This window comes from Delphinapterus leucas, unplaced genomic scaffold (assembly GCF_059928025.1).
Source record: "Delphinapterus leucas isolate spDelLeu-1000000601 "Yukka" unplaced genomic scaffold, BTC_Dleu_Yukka2 spDelLeu_asBTCV2_sq25, whole genome shotgun sequence".
Classification (NCBI taxonomy): domain Eukaryota; kingdom Metazoa; phylum Chordata; class Mammalia; order Artiodactyla; family Monodontidae; genus Delphinapterus; species Delphinapterus leucas.
The window spans coordinates 9,557,646-9,578,546 of record NW_028322234.1 but is presented as its reverse complement, the minus strand read 5'-3'; the positions used below and the strand labels follow the sequence as shown (position 1 = coordinate 9,578,546).

Genomic DNA, 20,901 nt, shown 5'->3' with positions numbered 1-20,901 from the left:
TACTTTTATTTCTTCCATAAAATGTTCGTGTTTTTTTGCTCATTCCAAATGAGTTTTATTCTGGTCTGGCTACCCTGACAGGAAGCCTGTCAAGCCCTGAAAGAACTAAAGGATACTTGAAAAGTCACCAACAATTAAACGAAAACTCTGTCAACACGTTTGGCCAAGGAACTGGGGACACGAGGCCATTTTGTGGTCCCATCCATTCCTGAGGGAAGAGCTGGATTTTTGGAATGAATCTGTTCTAGCTCCTGGGTCTCCCCACGTCTCTGCTGCTCCTTCCCTGATCACTTTGTTCACCCAGCTACCCCCAGTCTGACCCCAAAGTTTTTAAGGAAGATGTAACTTTCAAGGCTTCCCTACACCGAATACAAAATTCTCTCCTTAAACTTTCCCTGGATATGCCAATCCTGGAGGCTTCCCAGAAGGGTGGCGCTAGGCCACAGGACACAGGAAGCTCAAAGGAGGCCCATCCAAGGAACAAGGAATTGAAGAGTTGATTGGCCAAAGCTGAAGAGGGTGCTTTGGCAGACAGGATGGAGGTGATGGTCTTATCTTCCAGTTAATGGGTGGACTCTCCCCCGCAATCCTGAACTGACCATTACCTGCCTCCTAAACTGCTCTTCTCAACATTCCCATTCAAGTAGGACACCAGGCAGTCGCCTGCCACCTGACTCATTACCCAACTGTTACCAGGTCCTACTGCTTCTCCCTTCACTGCATGCCCTGAGCTAAGAAGCTTCCACAAGAATAGGCCAGACTTGGCTGAGGGATTCTTAACCTCTGGCAACAAGGGACATCAGTTCCCAACCACCCACTGGACATTAAGTGGCAGCCTTCAGGACCCCAACAGAGGTGGGCCTAGGCCAACCTTAGGGGCCCACACTCTCCTCTGCCACTTTTACACCATCACTTGGTGCCACCTCCTTCCCTTCAAGAGGTTCAAATCCTGACTTGGCCACTGAAGACCACTGGACAAGCTAGATACCATTTCTGAACCTATTTCTCCTTGACTATAAAGAGAATTAATAGCTTTTGACACTGGCTAATATTAAGAAAATGTGTTTAAAACTGTCCAATAGCTCTGTGTAGTCTTGCTCCTTAATAGGTAAGACGTACATATGCAGCGCAGTGTAAAACGGTTGGTACAAGTTGGTGGCTAAGGTGTGGGTTCAAACCCCACCTTTTACTAAATCTCAGTCTCCTCTCATCAGACACAACTGGTACTAGAACCAAAACTCACCAGTTTGATGCAACGACTCAATGAGTTAATAAGTGGAGTATTTGTAATGGCACTTAGAATAGTTACTCTTTCCCACCTGTTTGGGGTTCTCCGGATAAACAAGGGCCCCTGTAACCTTATGGGACATTCAACCAACACTTGTAGTGGCTGCAAAATGAGCCTCACTTAAGAGTCACCTACCCCAAAAGGAAACACAGGAGGAAGACACAAAACTTAATTTAATAGAAATTTCATTTGTAGTTCTTACATTCTCAGTATGAGCCGAGCTAGAACCCGCTGCCCCACTCGGAACTGGCCCAGTCCTGGGGGCAGGGGAGAAAGGAGAGAGGGAGGTCAGAGCTCAGGGCTTAAGAGCCCCATTCTTCCTCAGTACTGGGAGGCTGGTGATGCCACCCTCTTCTCCTACCACCCCCCTGTGGGATCCAGGAAGGAGAGCAGATGGAATCTTGGGCCTGGGGCTTCTCCTCCACGCCACACCCCACCCTGAGTCCCCAAGTTGGAGGGGAGCTAAGGGATCTGGGGAGATAAGGGGACAGCAGAAAGCAAAGATGTCAAATCAAGAAAGATGAAGGCCAGGGGTGAGGGGTGAAGGAGGATCAGAGACAAAACACCTGTTAAAAAAAAAAAAACTTTAAAAAAAAAAAAAGGGAGGGGGAGAACAAAAACAAAATCCACCCCAAATTGGAACCCGCCTGGAAAAAAATGAAAGTTCTCCAGTCTCACAGAGACATTATTTGGCGCGGCCGGCTCTGCGGCAGGAGCACTCAGGCCTCAGTCCAGCCCTGGAGGCGGCGGCGGCGTGGCCCCTACAGCTCATCCTTGGCCTGGCCAGCGGCAGCGTCTTCCTCGTCCTCTTCCTCTTTCTCGTCCTCATCCTCCTCATCCTCCTCCTTGTCCTCCTCCTCTTCCTTGTCTGCCTCCTCCTCTTCCTTGCGCTTCTTCTCCTCCTCCTCCTCCTTTAGCCTCTGCTCTTCGTCTTGCTTGTCCTTCATTTGTTTTTCTGCTGCCTGTGTGCAAACCACACACCTCAGGGCCCGGACTCCCTTGGCAGCCCTGCCCACCCCAAAGCCCAAGATTGGACCCTGGTCCCACCTTCGTAACACCCCATGTCTCGTTGCCAAACTCCTCAGCGTATGCTTCGTCGTTCGTGATGAGGAAGTTGTCAAAGATGGTGCCAGACTTGACCTGTATGGGGCCAGGGAGTAGAGCGGTGGTCGGAAGGATGGTCAGAGGGGATATACCTGTTGGCCTTGGCCTCAAAAAGGTCTCCCGCCCATATTCCCATAACCACTACACAATGCTACAGTTTAATGCTGCAGTTAAAAAACAGGCTGCCTGAGCTTCCCTGGTGGCGCAGTGGTTGAGAGTCCGCTTGCCGATGCAGGGGACACGGGTTCGTGCCCCGGTCCGGGAAGATCCCACATGCCGCGGAGCAGCTGGGCCCGTGAGCCATGGCCGCTAAGCCTGCGCGTCCGGAGCCTGTGCTCCGCGATGGAAGAGGCCACAGCGGTGAGGGGCCCGCATACCGCAAAAAAAAAAAAAAAAACACAAAAAAACACAGGCTGCCTGGGTTCCAACACCAGCTCTGCCATTTCCTGCCTACATGACCTCAGGCTGGTGACTTCACCTCTCTGCACCTCAGTTTCTTCATCTGTAAAAAGGGGTCTCACTCCCTTCTTTAAATATTTCTCTAGTACCTACTACGTGCCAGGCACCATTCTAGGTGCAGAAGGTACATCAGTGCACAGAACAGACAAAAATTCAGTCCCTGTGAACCTAATTTTCTAATGGTACTATCTAACCACCTTCTAGGTTGTTGGGGGCAATAAAATGAGTTGGTTCCCGTAGGTACTTGAAAAAGTACCAAGAAGTTAGTAAGTACAACTTCAGAGTGGGTGCTGTAAGAATGCCATAAGGACAAACCAGGAATTTCTTTAAAAAAAGAAAAAGCACCATTTTGGAGTCAGACCTCCTTTGTCCCTTTCCTCCTGGGTTGACCCTGTGCACTTGAGGTCCTGGGATCCTTCTCTTCCCTCCGTGTCTCACCTGCCATAGATCCAAGCCCAGTACAGCAAAGTTTTCATAGGCGTAGATGTTGCTATCAGGGGAATACTCAGGGTTGTCGATCTCTGGGTGGATCCAAATGCCCTTGTAATCTGGGTTGTCAATCTGTCGGGGCTTCCACTCACCCTGCAGAAGAAGTGAACTGGTGGGTGAGTGGAGATCAGTGCGTTCCCCACTGTGTACCGCCCTACTCAGAGCCCCAGGCTCACCTTGTACTCTGGGTTCTGAATCACTGGTGGTTCCCACTCTCCGTCCATCTCTTCATCCCAGTCCTCGGGCTTCTTAGCATCGGGGTCAGGAATGTGCTCAGGCTTGTCCCAGTCCTGCAGGTACATTAGGAGGTCAGAGTTGGCCCAGTTGTCCTCCACACCCTCCATGGTGGGGAGCCCCTGCCCAAGAACGAACCTCAGGCTTGGAGTCCGTAGGGTCATCAACCTTGGCTCGCTCGTCCCAGTCTTCAGGCTTTGCAGCATCAGGATCCTTTATCTTCTTGGGAGGCAAGAAATCCCAATCGTCCTCCAGGGAGCCTGACTCCACCTGGCTGTTGTCGATCTTTACCTCATAGGTATTATCAGGCCGCACAATCAGCGTGTACAGGTGTGTGAATTCATCGTCCTGAAGGGAGTGGGAGATCAGTGCCCCGCCCACCAGGCTGGCCTCTGAGCCTTCCCTTACAGCCATTTGTCACCACCCCCAGAGCACACCTTGCAACGGATATCCTTGTTGATCAGCACGTTCTTGCCCTTGTAGTTGAAGATGACATGAACCTTCTTGGTGCCAGGACCACAGATGTCCGGGCCTTGATGAGAAGCAGATCCAGTCAGAACTAGAGATTGTCCACCATTATGAACCCCTCCCCACCCATTTATAAAAAGAAAACTTGGTTCTTAAACTCAGGTCTGTCAAGGTGAAAAGACAAAATTCAGATATCTCTAAGGGACCGTGATTAGGGATTTAAAGAAAAAAAAAATCAGTGCTCTAGAAGTCAGTATCTTTACTTGCAGAATTAGTAAATGCCTACCTTATAAAATCGCGCAAATTAGCAGTCTTAAATCAACGACAACAATATAGAAAGTTGCTACTAACTGTAACTATTTTCTCAGCTTCTCCTCCAAAGAAATGTTTAACCATTTAAGTGTTTTCTATGATCTTAAGACCACTTTTCATGGGCTATAAAGAACTCATGGGGTTTCAAACTCCCTCTCACTAATCAGAGGTCAGCATCAGGGTGGGGCCCGCTCACCAAACATGATGTTGTATTCAGAGTCTCCATGCATGTCTGTCTGGTCCAGACCATCTGGAAATAGCTTCACGTAGCCGCCCCCACAGTCGATGTTCTGTTCGTGTTTCACGGTGAACTGCACCACCAGTGTATGACCCTTATTGGAGAAGGGCTCGAATCTGGCCGACAGAGCGTAAAACCGGGCATCCTGGCTTGTCTGCAGCCCTATCAAGGAACGGTAGTCAGATCACGGCTCAGCAACAACCCCCGGGAGACCCTTAGGATGGGAAATACAGACGACTCTCCCTTCCTCCACCTGTTCTACTTCTAGGGATACCCAAACTGTGTGGTGACTAGGGCTTCCTCCAGGAAGTCCTCCTGGATCCGAGCACCCACCCCTAGGCTCTTACCTTTATCTTTCTCCTGGTCACCGTAGAACTTGCCGGAACTGAGAACGAATTTGCCAAAATCTGGTTTGTGTTTGGATTCGATCCAGCGCTCGGTCCATCCGTCTAGGAGACCAAAGGGGCAGGTCAGAGTAGCGGTGCTGATCACCCCCCACCAAACATCTACCAGGAGCTACAAACTGCTGGGGGCAAGGAAGGAGATTCCCCCTCCTCCCGACTGTCCCCACCCCAACCTCTAGCTTGACATCTCTGGTGGCTTAAAAGATCCTCGGGCGAACCCTAACTCCCGCCGCGGAAGGCCGCCGCGCCCTCCCCGCTCCCCAGGGACGCAGAAGGAAAGATCGCCTGCGGCTCTAGCCCCTGAAGGCCACTGTGTTGGTCCTCTGAGCAGTAGTTACAGGCGACACGCAGATATGGGCTAGGGGGCCAGCCGCGTCGTTAGGACGGCCTCAAGGCGGGACTAGCCGTTACCTCCGTCCAGAAACTGCTCCTTGAAGTAAACGGCGGGTTCAGCGGCGCCCAGGCCAAGAAGGCCGAGCAGCGCCAGCACGGGTAGCAGCATGGCGGGCCGAGGGGGCGGCGGCGCGCGGGCCCTTTAAGTCACTGTACCAGCAATAGCTCTGCAGTAGGGACAGACGGTGCCGCCAGCCGTGCGATTTTATAACCGGCCGCCTCTCAAACCAACCTGGTCCGGCCTCTTGGCCCTCCTCTCCCACTTTATCATTGGTCTGTGGCCACAGCTCTGCCTTTCCATTGGACCCTTGTGGGCTCAGCAAGTTAGTCTGTGCCTCGGAACGCTGGGTTCCCAGATGGCCGATTTCTATTGGCCGCACCGCTGGCCAATGAAGGTCGACCACGCGTTGTGGTGGACGCCCACCGGTGGAGTGGGGGCCTCAAGCCCCTCAGGCCAGGTCATGTGACCAGACCTCGGCCCAACCCCGCCCTCGCCCGCTAGCAGCGCTAGAGATCTAGGCGTTTAAAGAATCCGCGCGAGAGCAGGTGCAGGTGCTTAGAGCTAGGGCCCTGCTCCAGCATCGACTCCACTTATCCCCTCTACAGGGATGGGTAGGCAAGGTTTTCCTAACCTTTTCTACCCTGAATTTGGGGAACCCCACCACTCCGACCCTCTCTCTCTCCATCTCTTTCTCTCTCTCTCTCTCTCTTAACCCCCGCCCCCCGCCCCGCCAGGATGGGGCAGAGGGCATCGAGCCCTAGGGCTTCACTTCACCCCAGCGCCAGAGCCGTGCAGCCCTGCGGGGGGAGTGCCGGCTCTCTCCTCCGTACGGCCCCTAGTTCCCTGGCAGCCTGTCAGACTGCTGCTGTGTGAGCTGGGGCAAGGCATTTAGCCTCTTTGAAGGCACAGGAGCTCCTGAAAGGCCAAGAGGAGCGACCCCGGCCAGCTGCTGGCCGGCAGAAATGCTTTCAAAGCTTTTAGGGATGTCTGGGACAGAGGGAAGGAAGCCCTGAACGGCTCGAAGTTGTGACTATAGGCTGGGTCTCCTACGGTTGTTCGCCTTATTGCAGCCTGTCCTTTACCCCCCATCCCCTCCTCAGCCGGTAAATGAAAGGGGTCACAGTCTTGTGGTCTCCCACAAACGGCCTGCTTTTGCAATTAAACGGCTAAAGATGAGAGGGCAGGGGGTTCCGTTGGGGAGGGAGAAAATGGGACAGATGGTGGGGAAGATAAGGTCTAAGGGAGGTGGCCAGGACCCCTGACACTAGAGCCTTCTTAGGAAGGCAGAGGCACATGACTGAAAGTAACACACCAGCTCCCTGCCCCTAGGCTGCAGGAAGGAGGAAGGAGAGGTGGGGCTTTCCCAAACTCTGAGCAAATTGGCTCTGGACCTGGGAAGTGGAAGTAAACTGCTGAAGGGGGGGATCCTGGCAAAAGGGTGGGGAGGGGGTGCTTCCCCTCTAGTGGTGGGGACTCAGAAAAGAGAGGAATTAGGAGTCTTGGAGAAGTTGGGGTTCTGCCCCTTCCCCAAGACAGTATCCAGTATTGCCCAACCTGGTCCTCCCCAACGAGGACCCCCCAAGTTTGGGATGACCACTCTAGGCCTTCCACTGACCTTCCCCCCATCTTCCCGCCCTTCCACCATGTGTCAGGGACACATGGGCTAGGTGCTGCCTGCCAGAGGGTAGACACTATGCCTGTCTTGTTCACCTCACCATTCCCCCCCGCACCCCACAGTGTCTCCTGCAGCACCAGGCACAGAACAGGCTTAAAACCTACTTGACGTGTGACAGAAGCAAGGAAAGAAGGACTCTTGCTGGAATTAAATAAGCAAAAATGGGGAAAGTGCTTTGAAGCTAAGAAGAGACTTTGAGGGATGCATTCTGAATTTTTATCAGGACCTCACTGTAGGTGCAGCATTGGGGGATATTAGTAACCCCATTTACCACGCTCAAATAACAGTTGTGATGGCTAAATGAGTAGGTGCTTAGAACAGCACCTAACACAGAGTCCACACTCAATTTAGTACCAGCAAGTATTGCATGTGTGTGTGGGTACTATTTCACTTAATTCTCACAGTAACCTGGGCTCATATCATTTCCATCCAAGCGAGGAAACTGAGGCACAGAAAGATTAAGTGATTTGGCTGAGGGACAAAAATGGCAGATCTGGGATTAGAATCTACTTGTGCTGTCTAATGTAGTCTCCACTGGCCACATGTGATTATTGCCTTTTGAAATGCAGCGGCTGTGAAGTAAGCTGTAAGTGGAAAATATACATCAGAATTTGAAGACTTAGTGTGAATAAATAATGTAAAATATTTCACTAGTAGTTTTATATTAAGTGTTGAAATGATAATGTGGACATTTTAGGTTCTATAAATTCTTCAAATTAATTTCACCCCTTTTGTTTTTAACGTTGCTACTAAAATGTGTAAAATTACATTCCTATCTCTAAATATATTTCTTGTTTTGTTTTGTCTTGGCCAAGCTGCAGCATGCTGACCAGGGATCAAACCCGTGTCCCCTGCAGTGGAATAGTGGAGTCCTAACCACTGGACCACCAGGGAATTCCCAGTATCTTGAATTATATTTCTATAGGACAGCACTGATCTATACTACAAATTATTTTCCTGACATTGGTCTTCTCAGAGCAGGGGTATGGGGAGGAGGGGGCAGGTTCTGGAGTGTTTATAATTTCTGACACTGTCCACCAGCTCCTTGCAGAACCTTGGGCAAGGCATACCACCCTCCAAGCCTCAGTTTTCACATCTGTGAAATGTATATTATATCAGTATCTACATCATACAGTTTGGGGGAAAAGGAAGTAAGACACCTGAAGCACTTAGCACTGGGCTGGGCACAGGGGAGAACGTCCATACAGGTTAGCTGCAACCTTGAATATATTATTCAATAATATACTATTATTGAGTCCTTCTCCCCTCTATAAATAGGGTTGGTCCCTACCCAGACTCCCTTTTAAAATTTAAAAGTAGTTGACATCAGGGACTTCCCTGGTGGTGCAATGGTTAGGACTCCGTGCTCCCAATGCAGGGGGCCTGGGTTCGATCCCTGGCCAGGGAACTAGATCCCACATGCATGCCGCAACCAAGGAGCCCTGGAGCCACAACTAAGGAGCCCATGTGCTGCAACCAAGGAGCTGGAGAGCTGCAACTTAAGACCCAGTGCAACCAAATAAATAAATAGATTTTAAAATAATAATAGAAAAAATAAAAGTAGTTGACATCAGCAGGATGACTATATCTGGAGTCCACCACCCACAGCCCTCCTGTGGGGGTAAGAAAGAATCCCCAAGGGAGGACTGGTCTGAGGCCCAGAGAGGGGGAAGTCCAAGGTCACACAGCCCCTGCTGGTGAGGCTGGGTGAAGCATAAAACAATGCTGTGAGTCTGTCTTTGATGGTATTAATTTGACCTCTCTGGTCAACAAGAAACCACCAGTCCAGCCAGTACTGGGTCCCTAACCCCCTCTTAAGTTCAAGTGACACGCTCAAGATGGCGGCACCCGAGCCCTGCAGCATAGTCTGCCACACTCAAGATGACGGTGTACGCCCCCCGGCGCCGGTTCCGGTTCCGGTTCCGGTTGTTCTGACCGCCGGCAGGCACACGCCGAGCGCCCTGGGAGCAGTCATGGCAGATGGTCCGGTGGCGGAGGTGCTGCTGCAGCGGCTGGAGGCGGCCGATGGCGGCTTGGACAGCGCTGAACTGGCGGCCGAGCTGGGCGTAGAGCATCAGACCGTGGTGGGCGCCGTGAAGAGCCTGCAGGCGCTGGGTGAGGTGAGCTGGGCCGGTGATGCCGGACCTCCTCGCTTTTGCACCTGCGGTTCCCTTACCAGGAGGGCTCTGCCTCCAGGCCAGATTATCTCAGGCCTGGTTAGGAGTAATTGTATGTGTCCCGCCCAGGGTGCGCAGGCGGGGAGTCAGGAACGAGTGAGGGCCCCGGGGTACGGATGTTCCTCTTGCAGTAAACGTCCATTGAGGCATGATCAGCGTTGAGGGGGTGGAGAGGAGAATGGTGGACCAGAAAGACGCAGTCGCCGCCTTCACGCAGGCTGCGGTATAATGGATATACTCAAGTGACCGGAGTGATGGAGGAAGCACGGGGAACTCAGAGGTGTTAGCAGACCCAGCCTTGAGGATCAGGGAGAGTATCCCAAAGGAGATGACAGCTGAGTCGGGTTTCTGCATTGAGTAGAAAAGCCATGGCACTTTAAGGATCAGTGGGGTAGGGAGGTGGCACAAGTGGTGAGAGAGACCCAGCAGAGCCAGATTTTGCGAGGCCTTGTAGGTCTTTATCTCACAGGGGTACTGGGGGGCCATGGCAGGAGCTAGAGCCAATGAGATGTGTGTACTGCCTACATCACTCTTGGAAAGGATCGGTGCGGGCAGGACTGGAGGCAAGGGGACAGTGGCAGAGGCTGGCACATCCCCAAACTACAGGGTATGGTCCCTGGCTGTAGGGAGGCAACTGGAATGGAGAAGGGATTCAGGTGAAGGAATGAAATAAGGTTCATGGAAATGTAGGGGTAGCTCGGATGAAGCCCAGCCTTCTGACTTGGACAAGGGAAGGGTGATGGAGCCAGAGGGGGAGGATGCTGACCGACCCGTGGGTCACCCAGCAGGCTGGATCCATGAGGCTAGGACTCAAAAAACATAGCTGAAAACATCAAACTTACATGATGTGCCCTGCTCTGGCCTCAGATTTATTCCTCATCCAATCTTTGATGTGACCTTCAGTTGATGGCACTGTTAATTATCACCATATTGCAGATGTGACAACTTCTAAGCACTGGTCAGAATCTTGATCATTGTCACTAGAAGGAACAGGCAAACCTGGATTTGAAGCCTGAGGTCGTCAGTGCAGAAAGGGATTGAAGCTATGGTGTATGGGATGACAGTACCTTGATTGATGTGAGTGACATTTGTGTAGGCTACTGAGGGTTAAGTGTTGGCAGTTTAATGTGGTTCATTGTAAGGATGATGACGATGATATTAATGTAGTAGTAGTTATATTTATGCAGCATTTGCTGCATACTAAGTGCTCTGCATCCTTTCTGTGTATTAATTTAGTTACTCAAAACAACTCTCTGAGGTAGAGCCCACCACACCCTTCTCTCATGGATAAGAAAATTTGCTCAGGGACGTTAAGCAACTTTCCCAAGGTCACACAGCAAGAGAGGAGCAGAGCTAGGAATTAGAACGAAAGGGGAGCCTAGGGTTCCTGTGTGTAATGTGGGCAGCCTGGGTTCTTCTCTGACATCTGGCTACACTGAGATGCATGTAAGTGTGGAAATAAATCATTTCACCCGAGACTTTAAAAAAAATCTTTCCCAGGTTCAAAAGAGATAGGATTTGTTCTTTGCCAGGCAGGTAATACCCTCAGTACTTGACCTCACCCTGGGAGGTGTGAATCATTTTTGTCATTTTTTCCCGTGTCACAAAAGATCTACTGAGGCTCAACGAGGCGAGATCACTCTGCTGGGAAGTGGTACAGCTGAGAGGCAAAGCTGGCATCACAGGCTGTTCTTTGACCCGCGTCCCCAGTGCTGCGGCAAGGGGGTGCCTGGATCTGAATCCTGTCCCTGCCCGTGTCCCCCTGTTTTCCTACAGATAATCGAGGCTGAGCTGCGTTCCACCAAGCGCTGGGAGCTTACCACTGAGGGCGAGGAGATTGCCCGGGAAGGCAGCCATGAGGCCCGGGTGTTTCGCAGCGTCCCCCCAGAGGGCCTGCCCCAGAGCGAGCTCATGGTAGGAGTCTGAGTGGGCAGGGCCTAGGGAGGTGTTGGGATGAGGGCGACCCTTGTGTCCCCCTCACTGCAGCCTTGCTCCCACAGCGACTGCCCAGTGGCAAGGTGGGCTTCAGCAAGGCCATGTCCAACAAGTGGATCCGAGTGGACAAGAGTGCTGCCGACGGGCCCCGGGTGTTCAGAGTGGTGAGTCCCTGCCGGGCGGTGGTTGGACAGGTAGTCGGACAGTTGGGCCCCCTGCCCTCACGGCCCCTCACGCCCATCACTGTGGCAGGTGGATAGCGTGGAGGATGAGGTGCAGCGGCGGCTCCAGCTGGTCCAGGGTGGACAGGCCGAGAAGCTGGGAGAGAAGGAGAGGAGCGAGCTCAGGAAGAGGAAGCTGCTGACTGAAGTGTGAGTGGGTGCCGCCCCCCAGGCTCACACCTGTGTCACCTGCATGGCCCTGGAGCAGAAGGGGAGCCATTCTGCCCACACTGGGCCAGGGTGCTATCAGTCTCCTCCCAGCCTCCCTTCACACTGTGGTTGTCGAGCACACATGCCAGGCTCATGCCGTGTCAGGGCCTTTGCCGCTGTTGTGCCTTCTGCTGAGAAAGAGCTTCCTGCTCTTCTTCAAAGCAAGTTCTGACATCAAACCTCTGCTCATGTGTCACCTTAGAGAGGCCACCCTGACACCCTTTCCTCCCTTCAAATTGCATAAAAGTTCCTCACTCCTGGCTTCCATCCCTTGTGCCCTGTTGACTTCCTTTACAGTCCTAAGCACTGTCTGAAAGTTTATGACTGCTGGGACCTGGACAGGCTGGGGGCTCTGCCCTCACAGAGCTGACGACTCCTTTGAGCAGACGTAGCAGTGGCCTAGCCGTTATAAGAACGCAAACTGGGAATTCCCTGGTGGTCCAGTGGTTAGGACTCTGAGCTTCCACCGCAGGAGGCCCGGGTTCGATCCCTGGTTGGGGAACTAATATCCCATGTGCTGCATGGTGTGGCCAAAAGAAAAACAAAAAAGACTGGAACGGGGCTGCCTGATTCAAGTCCCAGCTCTGTCATATGCTAGCTGTGTGCCCTTGACCAAGTCGCCTGATCTGTCCAAGCTTCTGTTTATGCATGTGTAAAATGGCTCCTTTTCACACAGGATTATGGGGTGATTTTATGGAGCAGAGCCTAGTGTGGAGTAAACTCTCTAAACTTGACCTATTATTATCACTCCCAGCTATATGCCTAGTGCTTTGAACAGACCCTGGTACACATTAGGTTCACAGTAAATGTTTGTTGAATGAGTAACTGCATGAACATAGGGATGTAGGTCGGGGCCAGCTAAGAGGATTCCGGAGATGGTAAGTGTCAGGAAGGAAATACAGCAGAATGACTTGGTGGGTGACTTTGGGGTCAGCATCAGATGGGAGGTCAAGGGAAACCACTTGGAGGAGGTAACAGCGTTGTCCTCTGGCCTCAGGAACCTGAAGACCTACTGGGTGAGCAAAGGCAGTGCCTTTAGCACCAGCATCTCCAAGCAGGAAACAGAGCTGAGCCCAGAGATGATCTCCAGGTAGGGGGTAGCCCCAGAGTTGGGGGCCGATGGGGGTGTGGTAGGCAGCCCCCACCAGACCCATGTACCCTGCATCCCCCCATAGTGGCTCTTGGCGGGATCGGCCCTTCAAGCCCTACAATTTCTCGGCCCATGGCGTCCTCCCTGACAGCGGCCACCTGCACCCCCTGCTCAAGGTCCGCACCCAGTTCCGGCAGATCTTCCTGGAGATGGGGTAAGCATGGGGCCAGGGGTGGGGCTAGCCCACCTGCTTGGCACAGGCAGGGCAGTCAGGCTGTGTCTCCCACCAGGTTCACCGAGATGCCGACCGACAATTACATTGAGAGCTCCTTCTGGAACTTTGACGCACTCTTCCAGCCCCAGCAGCACCCAGCACGGGACCAGCATGACACCTTCTTCCTGCGAGGTGGGTGGGCCCCACTGCGCCATCAGAGGTGCCAGGACTGGACAGAGCCTTTTGGGGTGGCATACCGTTTTACAGGATAAACTCCATCCTCCTCAGTGTGGCCAACAAACCTGTGTGAGCTGCTATCATCAACTTCTGTTATCTTCTTCCACCTCCCCTCCTGCCCACCTCAGGGCCTTTGCCCGTGCTGTGGCTTCTGCCGAGAACTGTCTTCTCCCAGATCTTCATGGCAGGCTCTGGCATGAAGCTTCTGTTCACATATCACCTCAGAGAGCCCACCCTGACATGCCCTTGTCCCCCCAAGTTCTGAAAGCTCCTCATTGCTAGTCTTCAACATTGCTTCCCAGTTCTTTCTTTCTTCCACAGTCCTTAGTACTCTCTGAAATTGAATGACTTTCCAAAATGGTTGTTGTTTCCCCCACCAGCAGGGCAGATGAGGCTGTTGGGTGCCTGTTACCTGGCCAGGAGCAACAGCGCCATTGTCATCATTTCAGCATCCAAAACTTGCTGAGCCGTGGGACTTCCCTGGTGGTCCAGTGGTTAGGGCTCTCCGCTTCCGCTGCAGGGGGCCGCAGGTTTGATCCCTTGTCAGGGAAGTTCCACATGCCATGTAGTGTGGCCAAAAAAAAGAAAGAAAAAAAATATATATATATATAACTTACTGAGCTGTCACTGTCCTAATCTTTCCACCAACTATAGGAAGTAGACTGTTAGCCCTGTTTTGCAAATGAGGAAATTAGGTCTCAGAGAGGGGACATCACTTGCCCAGGGTCACAGCTTATAGGCGCGGTGGGGCTGGGATTTGATGTCAGGCTTTTAAGATGCACTAAAATTGTGTCTCTGGAAGGGAGTCATAAGAACTTGCACATTCGTGCAGCATAGAGTCTGCACCTATGACTGAGCTCCTGTGTGCCAAAGTCTCTGTGAAACACCTGGGTCACAGCCATGAATGAGACAGAAATCCTTGCCCTGATGAGACCCGCATATCCTGGTTGGGTGAGGTATGCATTTAATTCTAAGTAAGCTGTAAACACGGCAATGAAAGATGGCAGTAAATGTGATGGGGGAATTGACGTTATGTTGGTGGGGGAGCACGCTGTCAATTTAAATTAAAGGCCGCGGGCTTCCCTGGTGGCACAGTGGTTAAGAATCCGCCTGCCAATGCAGGGGACACGGGTTCAAGCCCTGGTGCAGGAAGATCCCGCATGCCGCGGAGCTACTAAGCCCGTGCGCCACGACTACTAAACCTGTGCTCTAGAGCCCACGAGCCACAACTACTGAAGCCCACGTGCCCAGAGCCTGTGCTCCACAACAAGAGAAGCCACCGCAATGAGAAGCCCGCGCACTACAACGAAGAGTAGCCCCCGCTCGCCGCAACTAGAGGAAGCCTGCACACAGCAATAAGACCCAATGCAGCCAAAAATAAATTAAATAAATAAATTTATTTTAAATTAATTAAATAAAGGCTGCTTGGGACTTCCCTGGCGGCGCAGTGGTTAAGATTCCGCCTGCCAACGCAGGGGACACGGGTTCAATGCCTGGTCCGGGAAGATCCCACATGCCGCTGAGCAACTAAGCCCGTGTGCCACAACTACTGAGCCTGCACTCTAGAGCTTGCAAGCCACAACTACTGAGCCTGCATGCCACAACTACTGAAGCCCGTGCGTCTAGAGCCCGTGCTCTGCAACAAGAGAAACCACCGCAATGAGAAGCCCGTGCACCGCAACGAAGAGTAGCCCCCGCTCACCGCAGCTAGAGAAAGCCCACGCACAGCAATGAAGATGCAACGCAGCCAAAAATAAATTAATTTTTAAAAAAAAGTCTCCGTGCTCCCAATGCAGCGGGCCCGGGTTCGGTCCCTGGTGAGGGAACTAGATCCCACGTGCATGCTGCAACTAAGAGCTCGCATGCTGCAACTAAGGAGTTGGTGAGCCACAACTAAGGGGCACACCTGCCGCAACTAAGGAGCATGCCTGCTGCAACCAAGACCCGATGCAACCAAATAAGATAAATAATTTTTTTTTTTTTTTTTTTTTTTTTTTGCGGTACGCGGGCCTCTCACTGTCGTGGCCTCTCCCGTTGTGGAGCACAGGCTCCGGACGCGCAGGCTCAGCGGCCATGGCTCACGGGCCCAGCCACTCCGTGGCATGTGGGATCTTCCCGGACCGGGGCACGAACCCATGTCCCCTGCATCGGCAGGCGGACTCTCAACCACTGCGTCACCAGGGAAGCCCCAATAAAATATTTTTAAAAATGAAGGCTGCTTAAGCAAAGATGGAAGGAGGTCAGGGTGGGAGCTATGCCTGGGGAAGGAAAGTTCCAGGCAAAGGGAATGGCCAGTGCAAAGGCCCTGAGGCTGGCACATGCCTGGTGTGCTCACAGATCAGCAGGGAAGCCCTGTGGCTGGAGGAACTGATCAGTTAGGAGTGGGAGGAGAGAATTCCCCAGCAGTCCAGTGGTTAGGACTCTGCGCTTTCACTGCCTAGGGCACAGGTTCAATCCCTGGTCGGGGAGCTAAGTCCTGTGCAGGATGGCCAAAAATAAAAAAGAGGAAATGGGACCATGGAAGGTTCTGGGCAGAGGAGAGTTGTGACTGACTCAGGTGTTCCCAGGTACCCTCTGGCAGCTGTGGAGGGCGGGGGAGGGAGCTGCCTGTGCCACTATCTGTTTTCCGGGCGGTGGCTATTTGCGAAATGCTCCTTGACTGACCAGATGTTGCTCTGTCCTGCCCAGATCCAGCCCAGGCCCAGCAGCTCCCAATGGACTACGTCCATCGCGTCAAGCGGACCCACTCTCAAGGCGGCTACGGCTCACAGGGGTAAGGCAGGACCCAGGACTTTGGGTCCTGGGCAGGACACCCAGGGGTGTCGGGGGAAAGAGGTTGGGGGCCGTGAGCTGCATCATGGACTTCCTGTATGTCCCTCTGAAGGTACAAATACAACTGGAAACTGGACGAGGCTCGGAAAAACCTACTGCGCACCCACACCACGTCTGCCAGCGCCCGCGCCCTCTACCGCCTGGCCCAGAAGGTGTGGCAGGGCTTGGGCAGCGTTGGAGGGGCCAGGGCTGACATGCTGACCTTCTCACCCATGCCCGGGCTTGGCCTGCCTCTCATCTCCAGAAGCCCTTCACAGCGGCCAAATACTTCTCCATTGATCGTGTGTTCCGGAATGAGACCCTAGATGCCACGCACCTGGCCGAGTTCCACCAGATCGAGGGCGTCGTGGCTGACCACGGCCTCACGCTAGGCCACCTCATGGGTGTCCTGCGGGAGTTCTTCACCAAGCTGGGTGAGCAGGCGGGCTGGGGTGGGCAAGCAGGAGGATGCCTTGGTCGTCAGCCTGACCCTCCCCCTTTGCCCCTCTCCTCCCCCTTTGCCCCACCCCCACCCCCACTCTGTTTGGCTGCCTCCCCACCCAGGTATCACCCAGCTGCGTTTCAAGCCGACCTACAACCCTTACACCGAGCCCAGCATGGAAGTGTTCAGCTACCACCAAGGTCAGGGTGGAACCCAGTACTGGGACAGGGAGGGAGGTCTCAGGCTGCCCATGGCTCAGCCCAGGTCCCCGTCACTGCCAAGCCCACACCCCACCTCCCAAGCTAACTGCCAGGCCCAGTATCACCCACACAAGCCGCCCCATCGTTCTCTTGCCTTCACAGGCCTGAAGAAGTGGGTGGAGGTTGGAAACTCTGGGATCTTCCGCCCCGAGATGCTGCTGCCCATGGGGCTCCCTGAGAATGTGTCAGTCATTGCCTGGGGCCTCTCCCTTGAGCGGTGAGTACCCAAACCACTTAGGGTATTGGCTGCCTTACTCAGGTGGCTTGCCAGGCGTGGGGGCCTGCAGACTTTCAGCCCCATTCATTCGTTCATTCATTTGAGAAACCCTTAGTGAGCACCTGCTGTGTACTGAGTCCTGTGCTGTGATTATGACATACACATCTCTACTTCCATGAAGCCAGGGGTGCTAGTGGAACACAGAGGATGATAATTAGTGAGATAAATAACTCAACAAGTAAAGCTTAAAGTATGTCTAAAAGCAGTGTTATAGAGAAAACACAGCAGGGAGGGCTAAGGAGATGTCAGGGAAGGCCTCTCAGAGGAGGTGGCATCTGAGCAAAGACTGAAGGTGGGTGAATTGGTAAGCCGTGAGGATATCTGGAGAATGGCGTTCCAGGCAGAGGGAATAGCCAGTGCAAAGGCCCTGAGGCTGGAGCGGGCCTGCTGTGTTTGGAGAACACTAAGAAGGCCAGTGTGGTTGGAGGGAATGAGTGAGTGAAGGTGGAGAATGGGAGGAGATGAGGGTGGGGAGGTGACAGGACAGATTGAGCAGGGCCTTTTGAGCCCTAGGAAGGACTTGGGCTTTTACTCAAGGAAGGTGATAAGAGAGGTTCTGATCAGAAGAGAGCATGACCTGACCTCGTGTTAAACCATGTCATGTCCCCCCTCCCAAGCCCGACAATGATCAAATACGGCATCAACAATATCCGGGAGCTGGTGGGCCACAAGGTGAACCTGCAGATGGTGTACGACAGTCCCCTGTGCCGCCTAGATGCCGAACGGGGGCCCCCGTCGACACAGGAGGCCGCATGACACGAACTGCCCTGGATAGGCCGCCTTCCCCAAGACCCTGCTGCCCTTTGCATCCCTGCCAGTGACCCCCTTGTACTTACGAGGCCTCTGTGAGGCCAGTCCCCCTGCCCCTGGTATCTCCTCTTCCCCACTGGCCCCAGGGTCCCAGGGACAGGGGAGCGGGTAGCAGATTCATTCTGTTGTCCACCTGTGAGGGTGGGCCTTGGGGAGCCCTGCAGACCAGCTGCTGGCTAATAAAGTGGGCACTTGCCCTCATCTGGTGCCTTTCCTTAGGGGTGGAGGGGTGCTGGAGCCCCGGGTGTGAGGCGTGGTGGGTTGGAGGTCTTGGATCCCCTGGCCAGCCTGAGCCAGATCCCACCAGGGAAGACTAGCTCCATCAGGCATTTACTGATATACCTCCTGGTGCCAGGTCTCTTCTAGGTGAAGGGAACAGAACCCCCTACCCCTGCGGAAGGGGCATTTGGGAAGGGGAGGCCAAGGCGGGCGTCGGGGCCCCAGGAGCCAGCATTCCCACCAACTGGGAGCCAGCATTGGTGGGGTGGGGCGTATAGCAAGCTAAGCCTTTAAAGCTGCCCTTTTTGTTTTTTTAAGAGCAGTTTTAGGTTCATAGCAAAATTGAGTGGAAGGTAAAGGGATTTCCTATAAACCCCCTGCCTTGACACATCATAATGACCCAAAGTCCATAGTTTACATTACAGTTGATTCCCTGTATTGTATGTAGGTTTGGACAAACGTATGATGTCGTGTATTCATTCATTATTATGGTATCATAGAGAGTATTTTCACTGCTCTGAAAGTCCTCTGTGCTCCACACATTCATCCCTTTCTCCTCCCCCTAAAATACTACTCTTAAAAAAAAAAACTCTCAAGGATTTCAAATGAGCCCAGAATAGAGATGAATGAGTAGGATAAAGCTCCATGAACCCACCACTCACACTGAACAGTGAGCAGCATCTCACACCTGTTTCTATGGGAATATTTCAAAGCCAATCCAAGTCACCACGTCGCTCAGCCCAGATCTTCAGGGGCAGCACGCTTTTGGAAACATAGACAATTTTTTATGTAACCATGAGGCCACTTTTATACCCAGGGCAGTTGGCAGTCAGCTGAGACCATGGGTTTTGCTGGTCCCAGGGCCTGGGGGCACCAATCTTCCAAGGGCTCCTCACTCAAATCTTTTCTTTATTTATAAGTAAATAATCCAGGAATACAGAAAAATATTCCTTCATTCAATAAATGTACACCTTTATGTTTTTAGTTTTTTTTATTGAGGTATGGTTGATTTGCAATGCTGTGCCAATCTCTGCTGTACAGTGAAGTGACCCAGTTATACACATACAGACATTCTTTTTTAGTATTTTTTTTTCTTTTTTTTTTTTTGCCGTACGCGGGCCTCTCACTGTTGCGGCCCCTCCCGTTGCGGAGCACAGGCTCTGGATGCGCAGGCTCAGCGGCCATGGCTCACGGGCCCAGCCGCTTCGCGGCATGTGGGATCTTCCCGGACCGGGGCACGAACCCGTGTTCCCTGCATCGGCAGGCGGACTCTCAACCACTGCGCCACCAGGGAAGCCCTCTTTTTTTATTTTTATTCTTTTCCAGTATGGTTTATCACAGGATATTCAATATAGCTTCCTGTGCTATACATTAGGACCTTGTTGTCCATTTGTTCTAAATGTAATAGTTTGAAACGTGCATCTCTTAAGTGCCAGCAGTGTTCATGAGCTGAAGACCCAGCAGTGGGCAAAGCTGGCTCAGGTCCCTGCCTTCAGGAGCTGACGTGGGGTGGGGGTGGGGAGGGACCTGGGGAGGCATGAGAGGATGAACAGATAAAGAAATGGGGGAGGGGTAGAAGCCATGTAAAAAGTAAAGGCTGGTGAGGGTGAAGCATGTATAATATGAAGCATAATTCAGTAAACACCCAAGAATCCACCCCTAGTTCATTCGAATCTGAGCATAGATTATATTTGCTTTGGATCTTTCACTTTTTAGATCTGTGCGACTAATGGTTTGAAGACCCTGTGAGCTTGTCCTAGTTTCTTTTGCCCCCAGCCCACTAAGGTTGCCGCCTCCTGAATTTGGTATTTATTATTCTCATGTGCTTTTAAACTGTTGCTACTTAACATGTGTCACTTTAACAAGACGCAGTTTCAATTTGCATGTTTTCAAATGTTACACAGACTGTGCACCATAAAAATCATCCTGCATCTTCTGTGTTGCCTTTGTTTTGGTTTGGTGCCAGTGTGTTTGTGTATGCATGCTTAAAAGTAAGTCTGAGGGGCTTCCCTGGTGGCGCAGTGGTTGAGAGTCCGCCTGCCGATGCAGGGGACACGGGTTCATGCCCCGGTCCGGGAAGATCCCACATGCCGCGGAGCGGCTGGGCCCGTGAGCCGTGGCCGCTGAGCCTGCGCGTCCGGAGACTGTGCTCCGCAACGGGAAAGGCCACAGCAGTGAGAGGCCTGCGTACCAAAAAAAAAAAAAAGTGAGATTTTTCCCAGTAGATAATCCTCAAATCTTTAAATCTGATGCTGCAGGAAGATGCATCTCACGTAACTTGTAGCTTTGCCACACGATACTGTTAGCCACTCTTTATTAAACTCTTAATGTGTTCCAAATGTTTATCCCTGAAACCCTTATAATAGTCTCATGTTTTAGATTTTATCACCTTGCTATTGGACAAAGATGGGTTTTGAGAGTGAGTGGCAGTTTAATGATCACCCCCACTGGTAAGAGCCCAGATTGAAACCCAGTCCTCCAGAACGTAGGTGTTAAGGTGTGTGCTCTAGTGTGTGGCCAGGGACAGAGCCCTGCACAGAAGGGCTGAGCGATGTGAGCAGATTCCCACTGTCTCCCTTTTGTGAGCAATGTGACAGGTGTCCCGAAAAGGAGCTCCATCTCCTTCCCAGTCAGTTGGGACGAAGTCCCAACCCTTCATCCTTCACCCACTGTTTCCCCCCAGCCCTGCTCGCGCCACCAGGCCTGGATACCCCTCAAAGGCACTGAGCTTGCTCAGACCTCAGAGCCTTTGGCCAACCATTTCAAATCCTTTGCCTTTTTTTTTTTTTTTTTTTTCCGGTACGCGGGCCTCTCACTGTTGGTGGCCTCTCCCGTTGCGGAGCACAGGCTCCGGATGCGCAGGCTCAGCGGCCATGGCTCACGGACCCAGCTGCTCCACGGCATGTGGGATCTTCCCGGACCGGGACACGAAC

The 20,901-nt window shown here is 52.6% G+C and overlaps 2 protein-coding genes across 2 annotated transcripts; one reads left to right on the top strand and one right to left on the bottom strand.

Moving 5' to 3' along the window:
• Positions 1 to 1,443: 1,443 nt before the first annotated feature.
• CALR (calreticulin) lies at positions 1,444 to 5,575 on the bottom strand. The gene is made up of 9 exons (XM_022558620.2): positions 5,408 to 5,575; positions 4,940 to 5,041; positions 4,551 to 4,754; positions 4,012 to 4,106; positions 3,713 to 3,922; positions 3,517 to 3,630; positions 3,290 to 3,433; positions 2,336 to 2,428; positions 1,444 to 2,250 (listed from the first exon to the last, which is right to left on the bottom strand). The coding sequence occupies exons 1-9, from the start codon at positions 5,496 to 5,498 to the stop codon at positions 2,050 to 2,052; spliced, it is 1,254 nt and encodes a 417-aa protein (XP_022414328.1). The 5' UTR covers positions 5,499 to 5,575; the 3' UTR covers positions 1,444 to 2,049.
• Positions 5,576 to 9,001: 3,426 nt separating this feature from the next.
• On the top strand, positions 9,002 to 19,911 carry FARSA (phenylalanyl-tRNA synthetase subunit alpha). Its single transcript, XM_022558602.2, has 13 exons — positions 9,002 to 9,185; positions 11,019 to 11,156; positions 11,243 to 11,341; positions 11,430 to 11,548; positions 12,606 to 12,698; positions 12,784 to 12,912; positions 12,989 to 13,104; positions 15,838 to 15,922; positions 16,034 to 16,133; positions 16,226 to 16,394; positions 16,525 to 16,602; positions 16,765 to 16,879; positions 17,557 to 19,911. Exons 1-13 carry the CDS (start codon positions 9,039 to 9,041, stop codon positions 17,693 to 17,695), a joined length of 1,527 nt encoding a protein of 508 aa, XP_022414310.1. The 5' UTR covers positions 9,002 to 9,038; the 3' UTR covers positions 17,696 to 19,911.
• Positions 19,912 to 20,901: the final 990 nt, after the last annotated feature.